At 43.9% G+C, this 25,060-nt stretch overlaps 1 protein-coding gene across 6 annotated transcripts in view; it reads right to left on the bottom strand.

The window, feature by feature from the left end:
* DOCK10 (dedicator of cytokinesis 10) overlaps positions 1–25,060 on the bottom strand; it is a 387,536-nt gene that overhangs the window by 214,548 nt on the left and 147,928 nt on the right. For all 6 annotated transcript variants that reach the window (XM_073579093.1, XM_073579089.1, XM_073579094.1 and 3 more), the window contains exon 3: positions 10,204–10,293. In XM_073579093.1, the coding sequence (XP_073435194.1) occupies positions 10,204–10,293 (90 nt within the window). The remainder of the gene's footprint in view (positions 1–10,203; positions 10,294–25,060) is intronic.

The following is a 25,060-nucleotide window of genomic DNA, read 5'->3' as shown; positions in this document are numbered from 1 at the left end:
GTTAAATAACGAGCACGGCAACCCTGCAGTTGGGAAATAATATCTGGAGGAATGATACATGGCTAAATAGAGTGCTGTCACATGGAGGAGACCATTGCTACAGAAGAGAAATCAGCCAGGGGTGACACTCAGACAGGTAGCAGTCATGGCATGGTCAGAGATGGGTGGAAAAGGAACATTTCTATCTATGATTTAAAGGAAACGTCTTTCATCTTTAGTTTACCACTTTGTTTTCATAAATGCTCTTTCATAATTTTTATTTTTAAACTGGCAATGAAGGGTTAGTATTAGTGATGAGAGAAAGTGCTCGGATGAGGTGTTATCTGAGCATGCTCAAGTGCTAACCGAGTGACTTCGGCGTGCTCAAAAAATATGTTCAAATCCCTGTGGTTGCATGTCTCGAGGCTGATCGACAGCCGCAACACATGCAGGGATAGCCTAACAAACAGGTTACTCCTGCATGTGTTGCGGCTGTCGAACAGCAACTGCAGGGATTCGAACATATTTTTCGAGAACGCCAAAGTCACTTGGTTAGTACCCGGATAACACCTTATCCGAGCACGTTCACTCATCACTAGTTAATAACCCAAAAAGACCTGGACTAAATCGTTCAACATCAATTATTTTTTGGCAATGGTCCCGAAGGGAAAGCTGACAAAAAGTCAGTCACGCCATACTGAAATGATAGATCCAAAGTGTATTACGGTGGCTTAAAGGGGTTGTTCATGCCAGTGTAATAACGTGCAGGAGAGATATATGTCACCACGGAACAGGCAGACCAACAGTAAAAGGGGAGGTTTATTTACACGGGATAATACTGGTAAACATACAGTATAACAGAGAAAATAATGTGATAGGGTTATTTTGACAGAAGGAGAAATATACAGGGTTAAAACAGTAGAAAAAGTTATTCTCTGGTGAGGCAAACTTATCAGTTCCGGGGGTCTTGATTGGAGGGATCCTCTTGTCCAACATTAGCACCGAGGCACCAGCGGTGCTTGATGTCCTGTGTCTCTGGGGTCCTTGAAATAGTCCAGCTGTAGAATGGGGGGTTTATGCGGGAGCCCAAGGGGTAGAAAGATGGCGCTATCCCCCTGTGCTCAAGGTCCTCGCCTCTGCTATGACAGCGGTGTTCTCACACCAGGGTCAGGGACTCTGCCTCACACAGTCTCTCTGCAGGTCAGTGTCTCGTTACTGTACACCCCTTGGTCACAGTGGAGCGTCTCAGCATATGTTCTGGTCTCTCTGCTAGGGAGCGTCTTGTCGAGGTATGTGGTCTGTCTATGGGGCATGGTCTCCTCAAGGAGGGGATTCAACAGCCTTCCTGGCGGTGCAGTGACAGGCCTCACATACTCACTGCACACCACCAGTGTCCGCGGTCTCTCAGTCTCCAACCGCTGCACCTGTCTGCTCTTTGCTCCTGTGTCAGCGTCCTTCTCCTTCTCTTCTCCACGCTGCTCTGCTGAAAGCGCGCGCAGATCTCTTGCTCCCATTCCTGACCTCTTCCTGTTCCTGGTTACCATCCAGTCCCCTAAAGCATCCTCCGGGGAATCTAATACCCTGCTCGATGGTTCCGGGCATGGAGCCAGGAAGGCAACTCCCCCTCGACTCCTACGGTGCTTCAGCCCCTTACATTCCCCCTCTCTGTGAGCTCGCCATTCCACGGGCGAGAGTTTCTGGAGTTCTTGTCGACAATCGTCCAGACCTCGTACAATTTGCTGCCAGATGAATTCGTCCTGGTTGTAGCGTCTGGGGGGCACACCTGCCGTTGATCGTTCAGAACGTCTCAGATCAGTGGAGGTTGTGGGATCAGCACCGGAAAAATGGAAGTTGGAGTTTCCTCAGTTACTTCCATCATTTCAGGCACCAGCCCTGTTTCCGGGTTTCCCTGAAGGAGTAGAAAGTCTCCCTCTTCTTCGTCTTCAGCAACGAGCACGGGTTCAGCCACCGGGGCCGCCGGGGCAGATGGCACCACTGTAGGATCTCGAGACAAACAGGGACGCAGCATATTCCGATATAATGTACGAGTGGGGAGTTCTTCACCTGATTCAGGTTGAACTTCGTAGACGGGTCCCCGTCTACCGAGCCGTCGCTTCACCCTATACGGGCTATTCTCCCACCGACACTCCAATTTGCTGTTAGGGCGCTTCTCCCTGACTAAGGCGCGGTCCCCCGGTCGTAGAGCTGTGCCCTTCTGGGGAGGGACCTGCGGGTGTTCCAACCCACAGAGCCGGTTCTGCACCAACTGTTGAATGGTCCATAGCCGGTGATGATGTTCTCGAACCCAGGAGTACACCCCCGTCCGCGGGTAGTCCTCCTCGGGCTCTAACACCAATTCAGTCAGTCCCTTCCTGGGTCAGCCGAAGAACAGTGAATAGGGCTGTTTACGGTTATTGTATGCCCACACCAATTCAGGGACGTACTCAGTCCAGCACGCTTTCTGATCTTTTTCAAGTGTCCTCAGCATCTGGATCAGGGTGCGGTTGAATCTCTCACAAGCTCCATTCCCCTGTGGATGATAAGGGGTGGTCCGAGACTTATCGATTTTGTACAACTGATGCAACTCCTCCATCTCCTTTCCCAGGAAGCAGGCTCCTTGATCCGAATGGATTCGCTTGGGACACCCGTACACTTGAATGAAATGTTTACAGATAGCATAGGCCGCAGAGTCAGCAGTCTGGTCCCGAGTAGGTGTGACCACAGCAAATTTGGGATAGTGGTTGATCATCGCAAGGCAATGTTCGTAGCCCTGGTGTACTGGGCCAATCGTCAAGTAGTCTATGGCCAGTAACTCCATGGGTGCGGAGGAACTCACCGTTTCTATAGGGGCTTGCTGTTCCGGCAGCTTAACTAGTTCACAATTTCGGCACTGCTGACATACTTTCTCCACGATGGTCCTCATGTGGGCATGGTAGAACAATCGTTGCAGCCACTGGAATGTTTTTTCCATCCCGAAGTGTGCTCCCTTCTCGTGTGCTTCCTTAGCCACCTGTTCTACCAGGGACGAGGGGATGATCGTTTGCCAAACGAAACTCAGTTCATATTGTAGGTACACTTTCCTGTACAAGATGCCATCCCATAACTGTGGCCGCTTCCACTGGTGCAACATTTATAGCATCTCAGGGGACATGGCTGCCCTCTCACTCTGGCCGGGCACCTGTTCGGCTACAAGTCACCGTCTCAGCTGAGCTATCTCTCAATCTTCCTGTTGTATTCGAACCCACTCATCTCGGGGTTGTTCCAGCAAATTCTCGGGTGTACTTTCTTGAACTGTTTCCCGCGTCACTGCCACCATCCTGGCAGTCCCTCCAAACTTTGGAACCTCTATAGCCTCCAACTCTTCATCCCGACTGGGCGCTGGCGGGATTTAATCTACTCGGGAAAGGGCATCCGCATGAGTATTCTCCACTCCTCTCCGGTAGGAGATCCTGTACCAGAATTTCGCCATTCATGCTACCCAGCGTTGTTCTAAGGCCCCTAGCTTTGCTGTTTCAAGGTGAGCCAACAGATTGTTATCCGTACGCACGTGGACTTCCGAGCCGGCCAAATACTCTGCAAACTTTTCAGTCATCGCCCACACCAGCGCCAACAACTCCAGCTTGAATGAGCTGTAATAATCCGGATTTCTTTCTGAGTCATGTAAGGAGCGACTGGCGTATGCGATGACACGCTCCTTCCCATTCTGCATCTGTGAGAGTACTGCCCCGAGTCCTTGTAGACTTCCGTCAGTGTGCAAGATGAACGGCTGCGTGAAGTCAGCATAGGCCAACACCGGGGCCTCAGTAAAGGCCTTCTTCAGGGCCTGGAATGCTTTCTCTTGTTGCTCTCCCCAGTGTACGCGCCTGTTCTTCGCACATGGGGGTACTCCTTTCAGCAATTCCAGGAGAGGGTTTGCGGGTGAAATCCTTCACAAAGCACCAGAAGTAACCCGTGAGTCCCAGGAATGCTCGTACATCCTTCACAGTTTTTGGGGTCGGCCATCCTGCACCGCAGCGATCTTCTCCTGCGAGGGCTTCACTCCCTCGGCAGAGACCACATGTCCCAGATAGTCAATTTGTGTTCGGAAGAGGTGGCACTTCTGGGGTTTCACCTTCAAGCCATATTTTTGTAGCCGACTCAGAACTTGCTCCAGTCTCCGGAGATGTTCTTCAACGGTGGGAGCAAAGATGATTATATCATCAAGGTAAATCAGGGTGGCTTCGAAGTTCACGTCTCCCAGACACCACTCCCATGAGCCGCTGAAATGTTCCTGGAGCGTTGGCTAACCTGAAGGGCATGCGGTCGAACTCAAACAGTCCCATCGGAAGAATGAAGGCCGTCTTGGCTCGGTCTTGTTCAGACATGGGTACTTGCCAGTACCCGCTGGCCAGATCCAGTGTGGAAAAATACCGGGCATTTCCCAGTGCTGACAGGGACTCCTCTATCCGTGGTAGTGGATATGAATCTCGCACTGTGCAAGCGTTGAGTCGGCGGTAATCCACACAAAAACGTAGAGTTCCATCTTTTTTTTGCACCAAGACGATGGGGGCAGCCCACGGGCTCTGGCTCTCACAGATCACTCCTTTCTTCAGAATCTGTGACAGCATCCTCTTGACCTCCTGATACATTTGTGGGGGTATCTGGTGATATCTCTCCCGTATCGGTGCCGCGTCCCCAGTGGGTATCTCATGAGTGATGGCCGTCGTGCGCCCAAAATCATCTTCATCCTTTGCGAACACCTCTTGGTACTTCCTCAGCAAGGCCTCCACCTGGGGAACCTGATGAGGGGGCATTTCTGAGAGTTCAGCCCGCATTTGCTCAAGTATCCGCCCGCCTTCTTGTAAGACCCTGGGATCCGGGGCAACCTCCGCTTTTACAGTTACCAACCATGGATCTTCTACTTTGGCAGTCAGCTGCACTGTTTCGGAGAGTGCCAGCTCGTCTGGTACACCTAGAATGTGGGCCATCTCTGCTCTGGGAGCCAGGGTCACGTCAGTCTCTCCCAAGTTCACACAGTGCACGAGGATGGTGCCGTTTTGCACAGTGGCCAAGGTCCGTGCGACCAGTATCCCGGATGGCAATTGATCATCTGGGCTAGTCTCCACCTGTACCTCCGCTCCTTCTAGTGGGACTCCTGCTCGCACCGACAGAGGAAGCATGGTCTGTCCAGGGGGGTAACACTTGCTTCAAAGAAGCAGGGACGATGACTTTGACTAGTTCTTTCCCGCTGCTGCATATTTCCCGGACCCGTGTTGCCTGAATCAGTTGTTGAAAGACCTTCTCCTGTGGAGTCTGGTCACTCCACTGTCGTAAGAATTGATCTGGGGTCTCGTTGAGCAGTAGGCTTCCGAGGTCTTTAAACACGTTCATGCCCAGGGTTACAGTATGATCCCGAGCGGCTTCTCCATCTACCAATACTACTCCTTTTCTCCCCACATCTTTTCCACAGACTTCTATGTTCAGCCACACCACCCCTGCGACCGGGATGGGTAGGTGATTGGCCGCCGTAAGTTTAATGACTGGGCCCCACTTAGGCTGCAGCGCCTCTGTGAAGTGTCTACGAAAAAAATTTTAGGGCATGGTGGTCACTTGCGAACCGGTGTCTACCAGGCATCGCACAGCTCTCCCATTAATTTCGGCCCAGACCAAGGGGCACATGGAAACAAGGCTGGTGGGACTATTTTCACTCCTCCTCTGCTCTTCACGCTCCGGGGAGTGTCCCTCGTGCTCAGAGCCCCCTAGTTTAATGGGAGCGGCGGGGATGGTCAGCTCCACTGGGGACACCAACGGGCGATATGACCGGGCTCCCCACAAGTATAGCATGTGGGGAGATGTCTTCCCTACTGTCGGGCAAGGCGATGGAATGGACTACACCTTTATGGGAGCGTGGTGACCCCGAGATTCGGACTGCAGCTCACCGGCTAATAGCCATCAAGCAGGTCTTCCTCGGTCCATGGGTCACGCATGACACCTCTCTGCAGCTGCTTGCTCTGACCCAGGGATCCCTCTCGGTTAGCCAGTACGCCGTCCGTTTTCGGACACTGGCATCCGAGCTGGAGTGGTCCGATAAGGCCCTTATTCCTGTTTTTTGGAGAGGTTTAGCCGAGCACGTAAAGGATGCTCTCTTTACTAGAGAAATTCCTACCAGTTTGGAAGAGTTAATTTCTATTTCCACCCGTATTGACCGCCGTTTTTCGGAGCGCGGTATGGAGTGCGCTCAGTTACTCCGGCTCCCAATTTTGTCGAGCCTCTAGAGCTGCCCGAGCCAGAGGTTCCATCCCCAGAGCCCATGGAGGTGTCTCGCACCATTTTTGAGACACGCCCGGCGCAAGATTCCATTTGCGGTTGTCACCGTCTACACGCTGCTTTTCAGGAAGATAGCGTTCCGCAATGGTCAGAATCTGCGTCGATCGGTGAGACCTTTGTTCCTCCTCACCTTAGGCCTAAGATTCTCGCCTGGGCACACGCGTTCGGTGCGGACGGCCACCGTGGCTACATGCAGACCACGAAACTTCTGGTTGGGTCATATTGGTGGCCGCACAGGGCTCGGGATGTTAAAAAATTTATTCGGGCATGCATCTCATGTGCTCGGGATAGCCTATCCAGATGGAGTGTGGCGACGGCCGCCGACACACGGCGGCGTTCCACTGTAACTCCCGCTCCCATCGTCTCCCGGGTGTCCCTTCTGAAACCTGGCGATCTTGCCTCCTCTGATGCCTTCCGTGTGTCCCGGTTTACTGTGTCACCTACCAGGACACCAGGCTCGCCTTCGGACGAGTCTGAGGCCTATGCCACAGTTGGGCATAGGTTGGTGGGTCGGAAGGCTCAGGGAGGAGGGGGCCCTAGGAGGGGGGGTAATGTTAGGAGTCAGATTTCTGCCCTCACTATGCAGGAATCTAGACCCTCACATTCTGCAGTCTCCTGCTCATTTTCTACTACAGAAGAGACTGCAGAGGAGATTGCTTTGCAGCATTTCTCTCCGGAGGCTAAGTCCTTCTTTCCGTCTTCTGAGCATGCTCGTGGGACGATCCCACATTGGTGTTCGGGAGTCAGGTGCTCAGGTCCTGCTCCTAATCCCATTGGTCCAGCTCAGAGTTCTGGAGACTTCCGGAAGGTCCCATTTGCTATAAAATGCGCGCATGGCTGTTCCGCCATGCGCTAGTATAGTCATACTTGCTGCTGTGTGTATGTTGATGGATGCAAGTTCTGGTGAATGACTCATTTGAAACCCCATTCCTTTGATATTACGATTGTGGGAGGGATTGAGTTTAGCCAGTACCAGCGCCAGTGCGCTTATGCTCCACAGGCACACCTGCTAGCGTCTAACATCGCGCCTGCCTTACTGCGGTGTTATCTTGCGGCAAGTCCCACGCCGCGCTAATGTAGCAGCTTTATTGTGCGTTCGCAGTTGCAACGCTATACACACGGACAGTTACGGTAGGTCTACTCGGACGTAGTGCCGTCATTGAGGGCTACTCCTGTGACCTTTTACCTCTTGTGTGTCGCTGAGTCCCTGTGTCTCTAACAGGCTCAGCGTTATTGAACTTTCCTTTTGTTATTGCAGCTCTGTGAGTTCAACAGAGATTGCTTGGTGCACCTGGGTGACCCCTAACCCTGTGCAAACTACCGCCAAGTGGCTCTGCCACCATTTAGCAGTGGTTTTAACACCTACTGCACGGTGGACCCCGAGCGGCGAACGCACTTTATTTACATTTTTTATTTAGTGCGTTCCGCCACTCTTTACAGCGATATTGTTATGCAGAAATCATCTTTTAATTCTTTATGTTAATGTGTTCTTCCAGGCTCTGGGGTGTGAGGTGCCTGGAAGAAAACTCTGCCATTAGTGTACCTGTCGCCTCCCATCAGCGTCACAGTGCCCTGTGATGTGTAGTGGTTGTCCCGTTTCTCTTCCGCCCTTCTATTTGCACTGGCTTCTTGCTTCTTCTGCACAACAAGACTGCAGATATGGGCATACAGTATGAATATTTTCAGCATTCTAGAACCTGTATGCCCATATTAATAGGTTAGGTACGTCCAAGGGGGTGACAGATCTCCTTTAATGATATTGTCTATCTTTGGGGACATTTTTATCATTTATGAAGAATGTCACTGAATCACATCTAACCCCAAAACAATAGAATTCATGTGAAGTATAGATCACTATCATATTGGTTTCCCACAATATAGGTAATATCCTCGGTGCCATGTAACGTATACCTCCTTAGATGCTTTTAGCTCTTTTCTACTGTATTATTCCACGGATCACACAATGGCGTCAGGGATAAACATGAAGAGCGCGAAGCATCGTCACTTTACCTCTGACTCCGCCATCCAGAGATTAGTGATAATGTGACTACAGGTAAACTACACGGATATGATAACAGTAACAGTAATGCTTTGTTGCACATTGTACAAGTAGCCCTTTGTTTGCTTTGACTTTGTGGTTTGCTTCCATAATGTAGATTTTATGATCTGCCTCTGATCATATTTTAGACAGATTGCTTCTGTCCTTTTTGTCTGCCAATACTCCCATTGTTGATGTAAACACAATTATTCGGCTTGCCCACAATTACCAGTCATTGCTATTTTTCAGCTTGAGCTTGGAATACAGGCATTTCCATCAGATCTTGTTTAAAGGAACAGTATTGTAAAAACATCTATGCAGGACATACAGTGAGTACAGCAGATGAAACTGGCTCATCATGGGGCTGCTGCTTTCAGATTAGTAATTTAAAGAGAATCTGTCATCAGATTTTTGCTTCTCCATGTGAGAGCAGCATAATGTAGGGGCAGAGACCTGGATTCCAGCAATGTATCACTACTGATCTTATTGTACAGATTTGATAAGATCACATTTCTCTTCTGCAGATCTAGTGGTTCTCTCTGAATGCTGAGCTCTGTATAGCCCCGCCCACACCACTGATTGACACTGCACATATGCAGAAAGCTGCTGTGGCATGATTGCACAAATTAGCCTGACTGGCCTGCATGTGAGACCTAGTCCGCTAGTAATCAACTCCTGGTGACAAAACACTAATTTTATTGAAACTACAACACACAGCCTAGTAAGTGACACCTCACTGGAATCAGGGTCGCTGCCTCTACATTATGCTCTCTGATTAAATAGCAAAAACCTGCTGACAGATCTCCATGAAAAAAACAAGCAGCTTTGTAAAAACAAGAAAATTTGCCTCTTATTAAAACTCAGGTGTGAAGTTATATAGAACTAATAAGTACGGAGGACTACATTGCAGCAGGTATACTAATCCTCCAGAGGTAATCTTCGGGTGGTAAAATAGTGATTTCATCAAAACTCCAGCAAGTATCCCAGTAACTGACACATCGCTGGAATCAAGGTCTCTGTCTCAATATAATGCTGCTCTCAGATTAGGTGGCAAATACTTGGCACCAGATTCAGTCTCAAGCTCTTGGACTCTAATGAAAGGTTTAATCCACCTGTCATGTGCCTTTGTAGCAGAACATGGATGTGACTCCTGCCTCTGCACCCGCCACAGCCTGCTCCTAAACTTTATAAATTCTCAGGCAAGTTTCTGGAAGTGCAATTAGATTTGTTTTTAATAAGCACAGGAAGTATTGACCTGCAAATGTACAACGGAGAAGCTCATGGATTCTTTTTCACAGGAGAACTGTTTGTACTAACAGTCTGCGGCTTATTCATTGCCAGCATACAGCGATCTCAGCAAACGTCCTTGGTTCTCCTTTAGTTCCACATTACGTTCATGTTTATTAAATATTTCGGACAAAGAATCACCGGCAAATAGAACGCTATCATTATTAGGCTTCATTCACAAGACTGTATTTGTGGTCCGAGCGCTGTCCGGGTAAAAAGCTGACGGAGCTCGGACCAACGATATTCAACAGGGCGGCTCAGTTATTTTCATACGGACTGAATGTTGGCGTGAGAGTAATCGCAGCATCAGTCTCTCACGTGTTCTGGATGACACCGAAAAATCAGATTGGCTTCAGATCCACCATATAGCATCCGATTTTTACGGATACATTGCAGGAAACTGTATTTAGTCTTGTAAATTGTAATAACTGCTGAAGTATAAAAGCGGATGTCATACGCAGGAAACTAAAGATAAAAAATCATCTATTTTTTTCTGGATGAAAACCGGGTTATTTTTTATACCCTGGTGTGAACTTATCCTTCTATTGTATACATTTCATGTTCTAACTATTAGAGAAATGTATCGTTATTACCTCTTTGACCAACAGATGTTCAGCTTTCTGTTCAGCATCTTCGGGTACTGTTGAATAGACTGTTTCTATACCCAGGGGGATGGTTTCTACCTGTTGATGGAAAATGTATAGAGTTAATAAGTTATTACTAGCAAAATATAAAATACTGTTCATCTAGTGGCTCAGGAGAGCCCTCGAGAGCCATATTAGCTTGCGAGCCACACTAGCCCTCAAGAGCCACATTAGCTTGAGAGCCACACTAGCCCTCGAGAGCCACACTAGCACTGAAAAGCCACACTAGCTTGATAGCCACATTAGCCTAAAAGAACCACATTAGCCTCTGAGAGCCACATTAACCCTCGAGAGCCACATTAGCTTCAGAGCCACACTAGTTCTCGAGAGCCACATTAGCTTCAGAGCCACACTAGTTCTCGAGAGCCACAATAGCTTGTGAGCCACACTAGGTTTCGAGAGCCAGTTTAGTTTGAGAGCCACATTACTCCTCGAGAGCCACATTAGCCCTTGAGAGCCACATTAGCTTCAGAGCCACATTACACCTCGAGAGCCACATTAGTTTCAGAGCCACACTAGCCCTCGAGAGCCACACTAGCACTTGAGAGCCACACTAGCTTCAGAGCAACATTAGCCTCCAAGAACCACATTTGCCTCTGAGAGCCACATTAACCCTTGAGAGCCACATTAACTTCAGAGCCACACTAGTTCTCGAGAGCCACATTAGCTTCAGAGCCACAATAGCTGGTGAGCCACACTAGGTTTCGAGAGCCATTTTAGTTTGAGAGCCACATTACTCCTCGAGAGCCACATTAGCTTCAGAGCCACATTAGCTTCAGAGCCACATTACTCCTCGAGAGCCACATTAGCTTGAGAACCACATTAGCTCCCAAAACCACACTAGCCGAGAGCCTCATTTGCCCTCGGGAGCCACAATAGCTTGAGAGCCACATTAGTCCCTGAAAGTCACATTAGCTCAAGAGCCACATTAGCCCCCGAGAGCCACATTCGCTTGAGAGCCACATTAGCCCCCTGTAGTTGCTCGCAGCTGCAAATACTATTATCCAACAGTTGTACCAGGGAGATCTCGCCCTACTATAGCTTGGATCTACAGTATACCCAGGGCCATTAACACTGGGGTGAAACCCATATCACTTGGTCATGTCGGTAATACATGTTTTCCATTTTAATACCCAGTAATGTTACAGATATACAGTTGGAGAGGTTTATCACTATTGGTCTTAAATTCATTTGTTTATGAAAGGGGCAAAAATGTTAAAATGCATAAGTGAAATAATTAATTTGACCAAAATTGCTGGATACATTATAGAGATTGTCAATTCTTATGATAGATGACCTATCGTTAGGCTAGGTTATCAATAGCAGATCGGTTGGGGTCCCCCACCAATCAGCTGTTAGCAGCGTAGATAGCGGCTGGAGAAGAACACCACCAATCCATCACACAGTTTTGTGGCCACTCTGGGTACTGCAGATCAGCGCCCAGTCACCTCACTGCTCACTGTTCATGCAATGAAGAAATAAGAGTCCTGTCTTATTCACAAAGAAAATTTTAACACCCCATTATAAATGTATTTGATGTATTTGTATATTTCCTGGAGGAGTAACAGAGGAGCAGTACAACACTGAGTAGTAAGAAAAATATGTTGCTTAATTATTTCATTGGGAATACGTAAAATTCCTAAAACAGACACATCGGGAGAGCTGACAAATAATATTTAAATGACAGTGAAACTAGCTCCAGCATTCAATAAGTTCTATGTTTTCTTAAGTTTTTTTGTTGTGTTTCACATAGTATTTCAATTCTCTGTTTTGTTTTTACCATCAAAATGACAAAAAAAGAGCCAAAAATCTCCATGTTTAAGCATATTCCGACTATTTACTGCAACAAAGTAAATCTTCTTAGGAAATAATTAACCTTATTTGACATTTCAGAGATTATGTATGATTTTTAGAAAACAAGTATTTATTCGAAATGTGTCTCGTTTCTGACAACATTGTGTATACAGTGTGAGAAGTAATGAGAAATCTCTGCACACCATCCCCGGTTGTCTGGGTTTTTCCTGTAACAGTCGGTAGTGTATGAAGCCACTACAGGATGCAATAAAGGTGCAAAGTTTCAGTAAACTATGTATGCAAAATAGGAAGAGTCCCAGTTTGGTTTTGTTGACAGAGTTTAACCCATTACACCCTCCAAAACTAGGCGAATTTTCACTTAGTTCCTTCTCCTTCCATAGGCCATACTTTGTTCCTCTCCTTCTTCCAAGAGCAATACTTTTTAAACCCCTTCACGGCATGTGACGTACATGTACTGCGCATGTTGTGTCTCTCCCTTTGATGTGGGCTCTGGCGATGGGCCCACATCTTTCGAGGCACATGTCAGCTGTTTTGAACAGCTGACATTTGACCTTAATAGCAGCGGGTGGAGTCGGAATCCACTCGTGGCTGTTAACTTGTAAAATACCGTTGTAAATCTCTGACAGCGTCATTTAATGTGATTGCATCGGAAGTGTGTCACTAATCCCGGCCATCGGCGCCCCTGTCACATGACCGCGGGTCAATGATGGATTGGCATGACAACCCGAGGTCTGCAGGAGACCCCTGTGGTTGTCATTGCCGAATTGCTATGAGCGCCACCCAGCTGTCGGCGCTCATAGCAAATTGAGCATTTCTGCTTCAGTGGCAATCTGATTATCGCCTTTGTGTAGCAGAGGCGATTGGATTATTGCAGCTTCTAGTCTCCCATGGAAACTATTGAAGCAAGTGAAATGTATAAAAAAAAGTTTTTAAAAATATTAAAAAAATTAAAAAATATAAAAGTTCAAATCACTCCCCATTTTCCCCATTCAAAATAAAATAAAAAAACCCCCACACATTTGGTATCACCACATTCATAATCGCCCAATCTATGAAGGTATAAAAAGAATTCATCCGATCGGTATACGGCATAGTGAAAAAAAAAGGAAAAACACCAGAATTACATTTTTTTGGTCGCCGCAACATTGCATTAAAATGCAATAACAGGTAATACAAAGATTGTATTTACACCAAAATGGTATCATTAAAAAGTCAGCTCGACTTGCAAAAAGTAAGCCTTCACCCAACCCGAGATCACGAAAAATGGAGACACTACGGGTATCGGAAAATGACGCAACTTTTTTTAAAGAAAACTTTGGATTTTTTTTCACCGCTTAAATAAAAAGGAACCTAGACATATTTGGTATCTATAAACTCGCAATGACTTGGAGAATCATAATGTCAGGTCAGTATTATCATTTGGTGAAGACTGAAAAAAAAAATCCAAAAACAATTGCGGAAGTGCATTTTTTTTTGCAATTTCTCCTCACTTAGAATTTTTTTCCCGTTTTCCAGTACACGATATGTTCAAACCAATGGTGCAGTTCAAAAGTACAACTTGTCCCGCAAAAATCAAGCCCTCACATGGCCATATTGAGGGAAAAATAAAAAGTTATGGCTCTGGGAAGAAGAGGAGCGAAAAACAAAAATTAAAAAAGAGCTGCGGCTTGAAGGGGTTAATTTTCCATCAACATGGGGATTTGATGTTATTTTTATCTGTTATGTGACAAAACGGGTGACAGGTTCCCTTTTGTAGACTTTTATCGATTCAGCAATACCAAATAGGTCTACTTTTTTTGTATAGTTTTATTTCTTTTTTATTAGGTAAGAGCGGTTCATTAAATTTTTCAGATTTTTAACACAAAAAAAAAGCTTTCTAGATAACTTTCACTTACCGTAATTTTTTTTAGTTTCCCAAGGGGAGCTAAACCTGACAAAGTTGGATAACATGCACAATATAAAAGAAGACTTCATTACTGGAGTACACAATAAAACTGCAGCAAAGTAACAGCAAGCGTATTCTCACTTAGGCCAAAATCAAGTGAATAGTCAATTCTGCAAAGAGAACAACAACCAATAGAAGGAGGAGACTATACTACAATATGCGAACAATCAGTAATGTTTATTAAGCCATGAGTCACATTAATGTCTATAGAAAATGCAGGAGAATATGGATATTATGGATGAAGTTATGCAGGAATATAAGTTTGGATGGATATTTAGAAAACCTGGGAATTAGCTATTATTAATTAATGTGCTAATACATGTAAAGCCAAGTAAAAATTCATGAATAAACCAGACAAATATAAATACAACGCACAGAGCTGTGGTCTACAAATAGCAATAAAATTTACAGTACAGAAACTCTTACCACTCAAATCAATCCAAAAGGTTAAATGTAGACTTCAAAGGAGAAGACTGGATATAACATCAAAAAGTAAATCAAATTAAACCACTTAAAGGGAATCTGTCAGCAGGTTTTTGTTACCTCATCTGAGAGCAGCATAATGTAGAGAAAGAGACCCTGAATCCAACAATGTATTACTCAGATTAGTGGGTGCAGCAGATCTGGCACAATCAAGATTTAGCAATGCAGCAGAGCTGAGGAAGCTGCCCCCGCCCACACCAGGCTTTCTATATATAATAACACCAAAGATCAGCCACAATAGGCTTACATAAATTAATCAGCAAAAATGATATAATATATTCAATCAGATGATAACTATACCTTTTAGCTCCCCATATTGGCAATAACTGGTGTGGCCATACTGATAGACAATATAGCACCAAATCACAAGAAAAAGTATAACCACAAACAATAGAAATTATTATTCAAAATAAAATCTATATCTTTATTATGAGGCAAATAATTTCATGTTTACCTTATAATAAAGATTTCTATATATAATGTCTATAGACAGTGGGCTGCTTATCACAGAAGAGATGGAGTCGAATTTGCAAGCACATTGTTAGCGGGTCACAACAATGATAATCACCAGGTGATGAAGCCTTCAATGTAAGTTAACAACAGCACACAACCTGACATGTAACACAATGAATTCTGTGTTTTAACCCTTACCTCATGCTGTCCTCAGATTACATAGCAAAAACCTGCAGACAAGTTCCCTTTAATACCAGTGCCCATACCTCAATATCTGTGTACAAACCAAGACCAGACGGAAATGTATTTACTCTAATTTGCATTTTATACAGACATTTTTTTTGCTGTTTCATCTGAGGGACCCTGATTGTAACACTAGTTTTCTTACTGGGCTTCTTGCTGTAATTTTATTTATTACAGCACAGCTTGTCCTCTCAATGAAGAGCCCTGGATGTGAAGTCCTCCATATCCCGGCCTATTAGCGTACATCCTATCAGCGCATCCAGGCAGGACGTATTCCATGGCGCTGTAGATTAAGGCTCCTTATTAATAATCATACAAAAGCACATTGGTTGTCATTAAGGAGTTAATGAAACTCACATAAACATGAGCTTTAATGTGCCTAAAAATTATCCCATCACCAAAAAACCCTTAAGACTTCCTAATAAATAATACTTTGTTTTAACTATTAGTTTAACAGAAGCAGAAATGTATTTCGGGCTCTGCATAGCGCACTGTACGGCAACCATATGGCGACTTTCTGCTATGAACAGTGCCGTACATATTGACATGTCTGGTGTGCCAGCTCAGTCCCGTTTACTTGAATGGGCAAAGCTGCAATATCAGACACGGCTTTTGAATCTGTGTGGAACTGTCTATAGCAAAAAGTAGCCAGGTTTTCTAACCTGAACTGCCTCCAGGAGCATTTATATTCTCCAGGGCTGCCGCCAAGGTGGTTCAGTGGTTATAACGTGGACTACCATCATTACCAATGTCCTCGGGAACTTTTTTTAATGGGTGAAAACTGTCCTCTGTAAACTGATTTATGGAATACAATAAACATTAATTTTTCAATGGTGATAAAAAATATAGTTGTATTTCACATCATATATATGGTAATTGCTTAATTAGGCATGTGTCAGAAGACAGTAGATTCATGATGCCTGAACCACGGGGAGCATGAATCAGATTGATACTGGTGGCATTTTTACAGCCATGTCTGTTTTAGGGCTCATTCAGACATGCATATTAATTATTAATAGTACGTCTGCAAATATGATACCATATGGACAGCACAAGCACCAGTCTAAGTCAATGTGGTAGTTCACATGAAAGCTTTTACACACCAATGGTCTGCAAGTAGATAATCGCAGCATGCACTAGTTTGATCCGTGTACGGAATCAGACTCGTCCATCATAAGTCAATGGGCGCATAAAGAACGGGTGAAATACGGGTTACCTTCCTTTATGCAATTTTCACGGACACATTGCAATTATATAGATAGGAAACTGGATTTGTTATTTAGGCCGGGGTCACACTAGAGAGGAATACGGCCGAGTGAGAGGCGCTAAAAGCACGCATTAGACACGGACCAATGATTCTCTATGGGACAGCTCCCAACAGCCGTATATTTCTCGTCCGTATTCTACGGTCCGTGCCAATCGCAGCACGCTGCGATTGTCAGCGTACTACGCCCGTAATACGCCAATGCAAGTCTATGGGTGCGCAAAAAATACGACTTACACACGGACCACACATGTGACTTGCGAGAAATACGCACCCGGTGTCTTTTAGCAAAGCCGGCAATTCAGTGCGCTATACAGTAAGCTCACACTGACAGGTTTAATAAAGAAACGAAATAATAGATATAGACACATAGAATACATATATATATATATATATATATATATATATATATATATATATATATATATATGTGTCTATATCTATTCTTTGGTTTGTGTTAGAAACCCTGTCATAGGGCTCCATTATATGTCCATTTTACAAGCCTGCGAGAAAATCTCGCCATACGGATGCCATACAGATTACATACGGATGCTGACATGCGCAAAATACGCGACCACCCCTTGCTTACGGATGACATACGGAGCACTGTTTAGGGGTCATTCATCCGTATTACGCATGTAAAATACGGACCGTAGTTTGCGTCGGTTAGTGTGACCCCGGCCTTATTCTTAAATTGTTAATGGAAAGAGCGGATCCCATAAGGGTGTACAAAATGGACATGCAGATTGAATTCAAATGTAAAAAACAGACACACGAATGACATATGGATTGCATACTGATGAAAAATCATCAGTCTTTTCCGGATGTAAAATGTACGATTTTGCATAAGCTTGTGTGAACATGGCCTTACTCTGAAGCACAGAAGCATTTCAGAGAAATAATACCTGAACAGCTGCCTGGGAACTAAGTGTCTCAGATGACTTGTCCGGTACAGGTCCATTGTGGCTTCTCCACACCACACTCCCCATGACTGACAGATCCCTCTTTATGTGTGTGTATAGAGAGAGACCTCTCAGTCATGGGGAACGAGGCAGGGAGAAGTCGCGGGGGAACCTGCCTTGGACAAGTCATCAGAGATGCATAATCCCCATCAGGCTTTTCAAAATAGGTTTTGGCATTTCAGAGAAAAACATAAACCGCTGTAATAACGCAGTCAGGGTCTGATTCATACTCCCCGTGGTTTAAAACATAGGGCAAAAATGCACCAAAAATTCATGTTTTTGCAGCTTTGATTTTCCTGCCAAGAGATACAGAAATGCTGCACAAATTTCTGCATCCATTTACTCAACGTGTGCACATACCCTTACATGTAGAGATGCTGCTTCGAAAAATGTTATGTGAGCACAATTATTATCGCCCATCACTAAGTAGCACCTATCTGTTACTGAGCCCTGACCCTAGTATTATACTTACCATCCGCTGTCTTCAGCTCTTCCCAGCACTGCTCTGGTACCGCTGCGCCATCTTGTCACCACAACTTCAGAATGACCGGAGGTCAGAGTTAATGGTCACAAGCTTTCAATGTAAGTCTATAAGAGCTTCATTCTGGCTCTCATATATTTACATTGAGTGTGACTTCTGGGCCTGATTCGTTCAGTTGCACGCATGCGCGATCAGACTGATTGTTATTCAGCGCATGTGTGAACTACGTCACTAGCGTTCACTCCTTGCGCAGATGCTTTGAACTCACAGCCTATGCGCACACATCCAGGAGCACAGGCCGTCATGTGCTTATGTTATTACATGATTATTGTGTATATTGTGAAGGTTGATAACATTCATTTGGTTATAAGATTGGCAGATTGTCATCCCTATTGTGAGCTTTTGTATGTTTTCATGTCATTTTTTTTACATTTTTAAACTGTTTTTAACATGAGTTGCAGTTTATTTCTAGAAAACTCTTTATCTTTAAGGTATATGGAGATCCCTGGTACATAGCATGTTTCCTTTTTCTTTGTTTCTTCGACTTCCGGATCTCCCAGAAAACACTGGAGCGATCCGTCAGGTCACAAACTGCAGATGACGTCCGGAACGGCACCAGGAACAGCTGAAGATGGTGGCTGATAAGTATAAGACAGGGGGCAGGGAACTTAGATTAGTAGCACCACTCCATGGCTGCTGTTAAAAAAATGCTGGAGTGGTGCTTTAAGAGGAGGTCTCTGACAATAAAAGACTAACAACAGAGTCCTTTAAGGATGGATCACGGTGTCAGTAGCTTTACTGATCTATCCCTTTATCGTTATTGAAGAAATATTCCAAAATATCACAAGATCGGGATACTAGAGAACATGACTGATGGCAACGAGTCTCCTTCAGTTCAAAAACAAAGTTATTCTGCCGGATGTTACACACAGATCCAGCCATCTTGGCCTCACACTGGTCTCAGTATTTGTCACTCTCCTTCTGCTGAACAAGGACTGATCATTATAGAACATTCCGTCTCAGGCAGGTGCATTTCATTGTGGGATTCCCCAAGGTTTTCAGTCTTTTTTGTGTCATTGCTTCAGATAAATATGCACAAATATTTGATTTTAAGAATCATAGCTGTCATAACAAATGGTCATACCTGTGGTAAGGCAGCAAAAAGCTCTTACTAGCAAGTTAAATTTTATTCTCAGCCCCTTGAGATTTGTAAGATGCTTTCAAGTAAACAACTTTATTTTATGCAAATTATAAAAAAAAATACAGAATTGATGGCTGTTTGATACAAAACTATTCAGCATTTTAACAGCTCTAGAGAAAGAAGAGTTACAGACTCACCACCCTAACCTCAATACCAAAAGTTTGCTAATCTGTAAAATTCTAAGAAAAGTTGAGTCAATGTCACCATAACTGTCAAAAAGTTAGTAGATTATACAGAACATTCAGTCCAATCTGTGGACGGCATGGAATAAAGGAAAAGCTGAGCACAATGATATAATATAATGTATCTGGCCTAAGAGTTATTCTGTTCCAAAATTAGCCATTTAACCTGTCATAATGAAATTGGTGTTGGATCAATTTGAATCCCTGGTGTTTTTATGTGTATGAGTCCAGTGGGCGGCCCTGCTAGCGACTGATCGCAATCTATGTGCGCCCAGTCATATAGGGAAGACTGTCAAACACTAAGTAGGACCGCCAACTGGACTCACACACATAAAAACACCAGGGATTTCAATTGATCAAACACCAATTTCAATATGAAAGGTTAAATGGCTAATTTTGGAAGATAACAACTGTTAGGCCAGATACACAAATCATTATTTCATGGTATGAATACGAACAGCGGTGCATGGAATGTCCGTCAGGCATATGTGAGGCTGCTGACTTTGGGTCGGGTGACTCACTGTGACACCTGGATGTGACCATGACAAATACAAGTTCAGGTTACTCTAATTTACAGTTGACTTAGATTATGATGAACTTTGTAGCTAGGAAGATATAACACTACCTTGTTGTATACACTAGAATTGGATAATTAAATTTTCTTAGTACTAATCGATTTTTTTATGGCTTTTTTTGAGACCTCCTTTCCTTTACAGGAAGTGACTGATACATTTTGTATCTATAAGTATTGGTGTCCACCATTCCTTTTGCCCTTAGTAGTGAGTCTTAGTTCATATCTTTTGCACTGCTACCAAGGAGCTTCAAGTTGCATCTCTAAGACCACATTTTACTTATTTTCTTACTATCTTATGAATTTCTTATTGATCACCGTTTGCTTTGATGCCCACATATGGGAGGGGGTCCTATGTGCTGTGACAGTTTAAAGGTAAAACTTAAGACCCATTTAGACAAGTGGGAATCAATGTTCATTACAATGCTCATTAGCCGATCAGTTTGTTAAAACATGTCGACAATCAACCGCCTAATGAGAAAATCACTAATTCACTGGGTGATCTGACCTTTCATTCTGGCAGTAAAATCGTCGTTGTCGACAGCACATCATCCTGTGTAAACAGATTATCCCCTGCTAATAACAAAATATTCTATGCACTCAAAACAATCGTATTAACATTCATTCTCTGTGCATAGAATTCTGATCGACTTGTCTAAACAACCAAATAAATGGCTGCCTATCAGCTTGTATATAGCTGATCAATGATCACATAGTGGTCGGCAGATGAGAATGCACCGTTAGTTTTGAACTTCAGAAAGGTGTCTGTTCCCCTAATTTCAATAATACACTTGTCCATCTCTGAGTCATTACTGTGGCAGCTGACATGTCAATCTGATATTGGTTGTGACCACATGCTGGCTTTTGCTACTTCTTTTTTTCCCCTTATAGTCACAGACAAACATTTTGACACTGGCACAAAGTTGTGTGCACAAAGTTTGATGCCTCAGTGTGTCTTTTATGTGAAAAATGGGGATGAATGAACTCATGGAGATCAACATCCAACACTGCGGAGACACCATCACAAGTTTCTCAACGCAGTGATTCTAGAGCAATGCCCCCATTCCTTATGGGAAATATGTAAAAACATGCAAAACACAAGCCGCAGAGACACCATCACATGTTTCTCAATGCAAGTAATGACTAGCCAGGTCTTTCCCCGGGAAGGAACAACCACGGGAAGGGCAGTCGCCAATGAAGGAAACCACCTATGCCAAAACATGGTATCCATCCACAAACAGCTGTTTCGGGGTATTGCCCATCATCAGTGTGGAGTAGGAAACTGGCCAGTCGGAGCAATGCCTAGTAGAAGACTGTGAAAAATGAGGATGAATGAACTCATAGAGATCAACATCCAACACTGCGGAGACAACATCACATGTTTCTCAACGCAGTGATTCTAGAGCAATGCCCCCATCCCTTATGGGAAATATGTAAAAACATGCAAAACACAAGCCACGGAGACACCATCACATGTTTCTCAACGCAAGCAATGACTAGCCAGGTCTTTCCCCAGGAAGGAACAACCACAGGAAGGGCAGTCTCCAATAAAGGAAACCACCTATGCCAAAACATGGTATCCATCCACAAACAGCTGTTTCGGGGTATTGCCCCTCATCAGTGTGGAGTAGGAAACTGGCCAGTAGGAGCAATGCCTAGTAGAAGACTGTGAAAAATGAAGATGAATGAACTCATGGAGATCAACATCCAACACTGCGGAGACACCATCACATGTTTCTCAACGCAGTGATTCTAGAGCAATGCCCCCATCCCTTATGGGAAATATGTAAAAACATGCAAAACACAAGCCACGGAGACACCATCACGCTTCTCAACGCAAGCAATGACTAGCCAGGTCTTTCCCCGGGAAGGAACAACCACGGGAAGGGCAGTCTCCAATGAAGGAAACCACCTATGCCAAAACATGGTATCCATCCACAGACAGCTGTTTCTTGGTATTGCCCCTCATCAGTGTGGATTAGGAAACTGGCCAGTAGGAGCAATGCCTAGTAGAAGACTGTGAAAAATGAGGATGAATGAACTCATGGTGATCAACTTCCAACACTGCAGAGACACCATCACATGTTTCTCAACGCAGTGATTCTAGAGCAATGCCCCCATCCCTTATGGGAAATATGTTCAGTGTGTCTTTTAGGCTGGAGTCACACACAATGTATAAAAAAAAAAAAAAAAAAAAAAAATAGGTCCCTTTTTCACGGACGAGAATCGCACAAATGTTTCATGAACATTGATTTGTATGTCATCCGATTGTAATGCAAGAATGCGATTTTCTCGCATCTAAGCTTCTGTATGGCATCCGTATGCCAAGATTTTCTCGCCGGCTTGCAAAATGGACATATAATGGAGCCCAATGACAGGTTAAAACACAAATGAAAGAATAGATATATACACAGAGAATACAGTACAGTACATATATATATATACTTCATAGAGTTCTACATAGCATAATAGCCGCTAAATCAATTCAAAACCCGACATGAAATGACACATGCTTTACATACAGTAAACCATATCATTTAATTTAGTTTTTTATATGTCTTTGACTAATAATTAGATTAGGGTATCTTTGTAAAATTTTGGACATGTAGGTGTTAAATTAATGGGTAAATTCAATGAAAAAAATTGCGTGGGCTCTCGCGGTAATTTTTCCACCAGAGAGGGAAAGCCAGTGAGTGAGGGCAGATTTTAATAGCCTAGAGATGGACCATTGTTTTTGGCCTCCCAGGCTAAAAACACCTGTCCCCAGCCCCCTAGAAAAGGCGTATCTATAAGATGCGCATTTTCTGGCACTTAGCCTCTCTATTCCCATTGCCTTTAGTGGTGGCTCATGGGTTAATAATAATGAGTTAATGTCACCTTGCTATTGAAAGGTGACATTAAGCTGGGTAAATAATGGAGAGGTGTCAATAAGACATCTATCCATTATTAATCCTATAGTAGTAAAGGGTTAAAAAAGACACATACACATTAATTAAAAATTATTTTAATGAAATAATCACACAAAGTTTTTGACCAAATTTATCATTCTGCTAATCCAAAAGAATCCCATGTCCTGTAAAAAAAACAAAATAAAAACCAACAATATACATACCTCTCCGCCATTCAGTCAGGTCCCCCGCTGCAATCCATCACAAGGGGTTAACTAGTTTACAACCGGGACCGGTGCTAATGCTACCGCCCCCGCTGTAAACCACTGCCGAATGAATGAATTCATCTCTGCGCAGCATCCTCGGCTGACCGGAGATGATCTAATAAATGTGGGAAAAATTTTCTGAACTTTTTCCCACGCTGTCAGTTCACCTCCGGTCAGCCAGGGACTCCGTGTAGCTTTAGTGACGTCAGGTGGTTTTCTATTTATTTATTTTTTTTCAGGAGAAAAATGGATTCTGTTGGAATAGCAGAATAATAAATTTGGTCAAAAACTTTGTGTGATTATTTCATTAAAATAATTTTTAATTAATGTGTGTGTGTCTTTTTAACAATTTACTACTATAGGATTAATAATGGATAGGTGTCTTATTGACACCACTCAATTATTAACCCGGCTTAATGTCACCTTTCAATAGCAAGGTGACATTAACCCATTATTATTAACCCATGAGCCACCGCTAAAGGCAATGGGAATAGAGAGGCTAAGTGCCAGAAAATGCACATCTTATACATGTGCCTTTTCTGTGGTGGCTGGGGGCAGATTTTTTTTTAGCCAGAGGGGGCCAAAAACAATGGTCCCTCTCTAGGCTATTAAAATCTACCCTCACTCACTGTCTTTGCCTCTCTGGCAGAGAAATTACCGCTGGAGCCCATGCAATTTTTTTTTCAACGAATTTACCCGTTAATTTAACACCTACATGACCAAAATTTTACACACATACACTATTCTAATTATTAGTCAGGGACAAATAAAAAATAAATGAAATTGTTTAATGTATGTAAACCATGTGTCATTTCATGTCGGGTTTTGTAATGATTTTACAGAAGCCGGCAATTGATTTATCGGCTATTATGCTATGTTGAACTCTATAAACTATAAATATATGGGTCTCACATACATGTATATATACTGCTCAAAAAAGGGAACACAAACAGCCTGTTGCAAATGGAAGTGTTCCCTTTATTTTTTTGAGCAGTATATACAGTCATGACCAAAAGTATTGACACCCCTGCAATTCTGTCAGATAATATTCAGTTTCTTCCTGAAAATGATTGCAAACACAAATTCTTTGGTATTATCTTCATTTAATTTGTCTTAAATGAAAAAACACAAAAGAGAATGAAGCAAAAAGCAAAACATTGATCATTTCACACAAAACTCCAAAAATGGGCCAGACAAAAGTATTGGCACCCTCAGCCTAATACTTGGTTGCACAACCTTTAGCCAAAATAACTGCGACCAACCGCTTCCGGTAACCATCAATGAGTTTCTTACAATGCTCTGCTGGAATTTTAGACCATTCTTCTTTGGCAAACTACTCCAGGTCCCTGATATTTGAAGGGTGCCTTCTCCAAACTGCCATTTTTAGATCTCTCCACAGGTGTTCTATGGGATTCAGGTCTGGACTCATTGCTGGCCACCTTAGAAGTCTCCAGTGCTTTCTCTCAAACCATTTGCTAGTGCTTTTTGAAGTGTGTTTTGGGTTATTATCCTGCTGGAAGACCCATGACCTCTGAGGTAGACCCAGCTTTCTCACACTGGGCCCTAAATTATGCTGCAAAATTTGTTGGTAGTCTTCTGACTTCATAATGCCATGCACACGGTCAAGCAGTCCAGTGCCAGAGGCAGCAAAGCAACCCCAAAACATCAGGGAACCTCCGCCATGTTTGACTGTAGGGACCGTGTACTTTTCTTTGAATGCCTCTTTTTTCTCCTGTAAACTCTATGTTGATGCTTTTGCCCTAAAAGCTCTACTTTTGTCTCATCTGACCAGAGAACATTCTTCCAAAATGTTTTAGGCTTTTTCAGGTAAGTTTTGGCAAACTCCAGCCTGGCTTTTTTATGTCTCGGGGTAAGAAGTGGAGTCTTCCTGGGTCTCATACCATACAGTCCCTTTTCATTCAGATGCCGACGGATAGTATGGGTTGACACCGTTGTACCCTCGGACTGCAGGGCAGCTTGAACTTGTTTGGATGTTAGTGGAGGTTCTTTATCCAACATCCGCACAATCTTGCGTTGAAATCTCTTGTCAAT

This window comes from Dendrobates tinctorius, unplaced genomic scaffold (assembly GCF_039654945.1).
Source record: "Dendrobates tinctorius isolate UK_male_01 unplaced genomic scaffold, ASM3965494v1 ptg000060l, whole genome shotgun sequence".
In the NCBI taxonomy this organism is placed as follows: Eukaryota; Metazoa; Chordata; class Amphibia; order Anura; family Dendrobatidae; genus Dendrobates; species Dendrobates tinctorius.
Note: the sequence above shows the minus strand (reverse complement) of the source record. Positions and strands in the feature narration are given on the sequence as shown.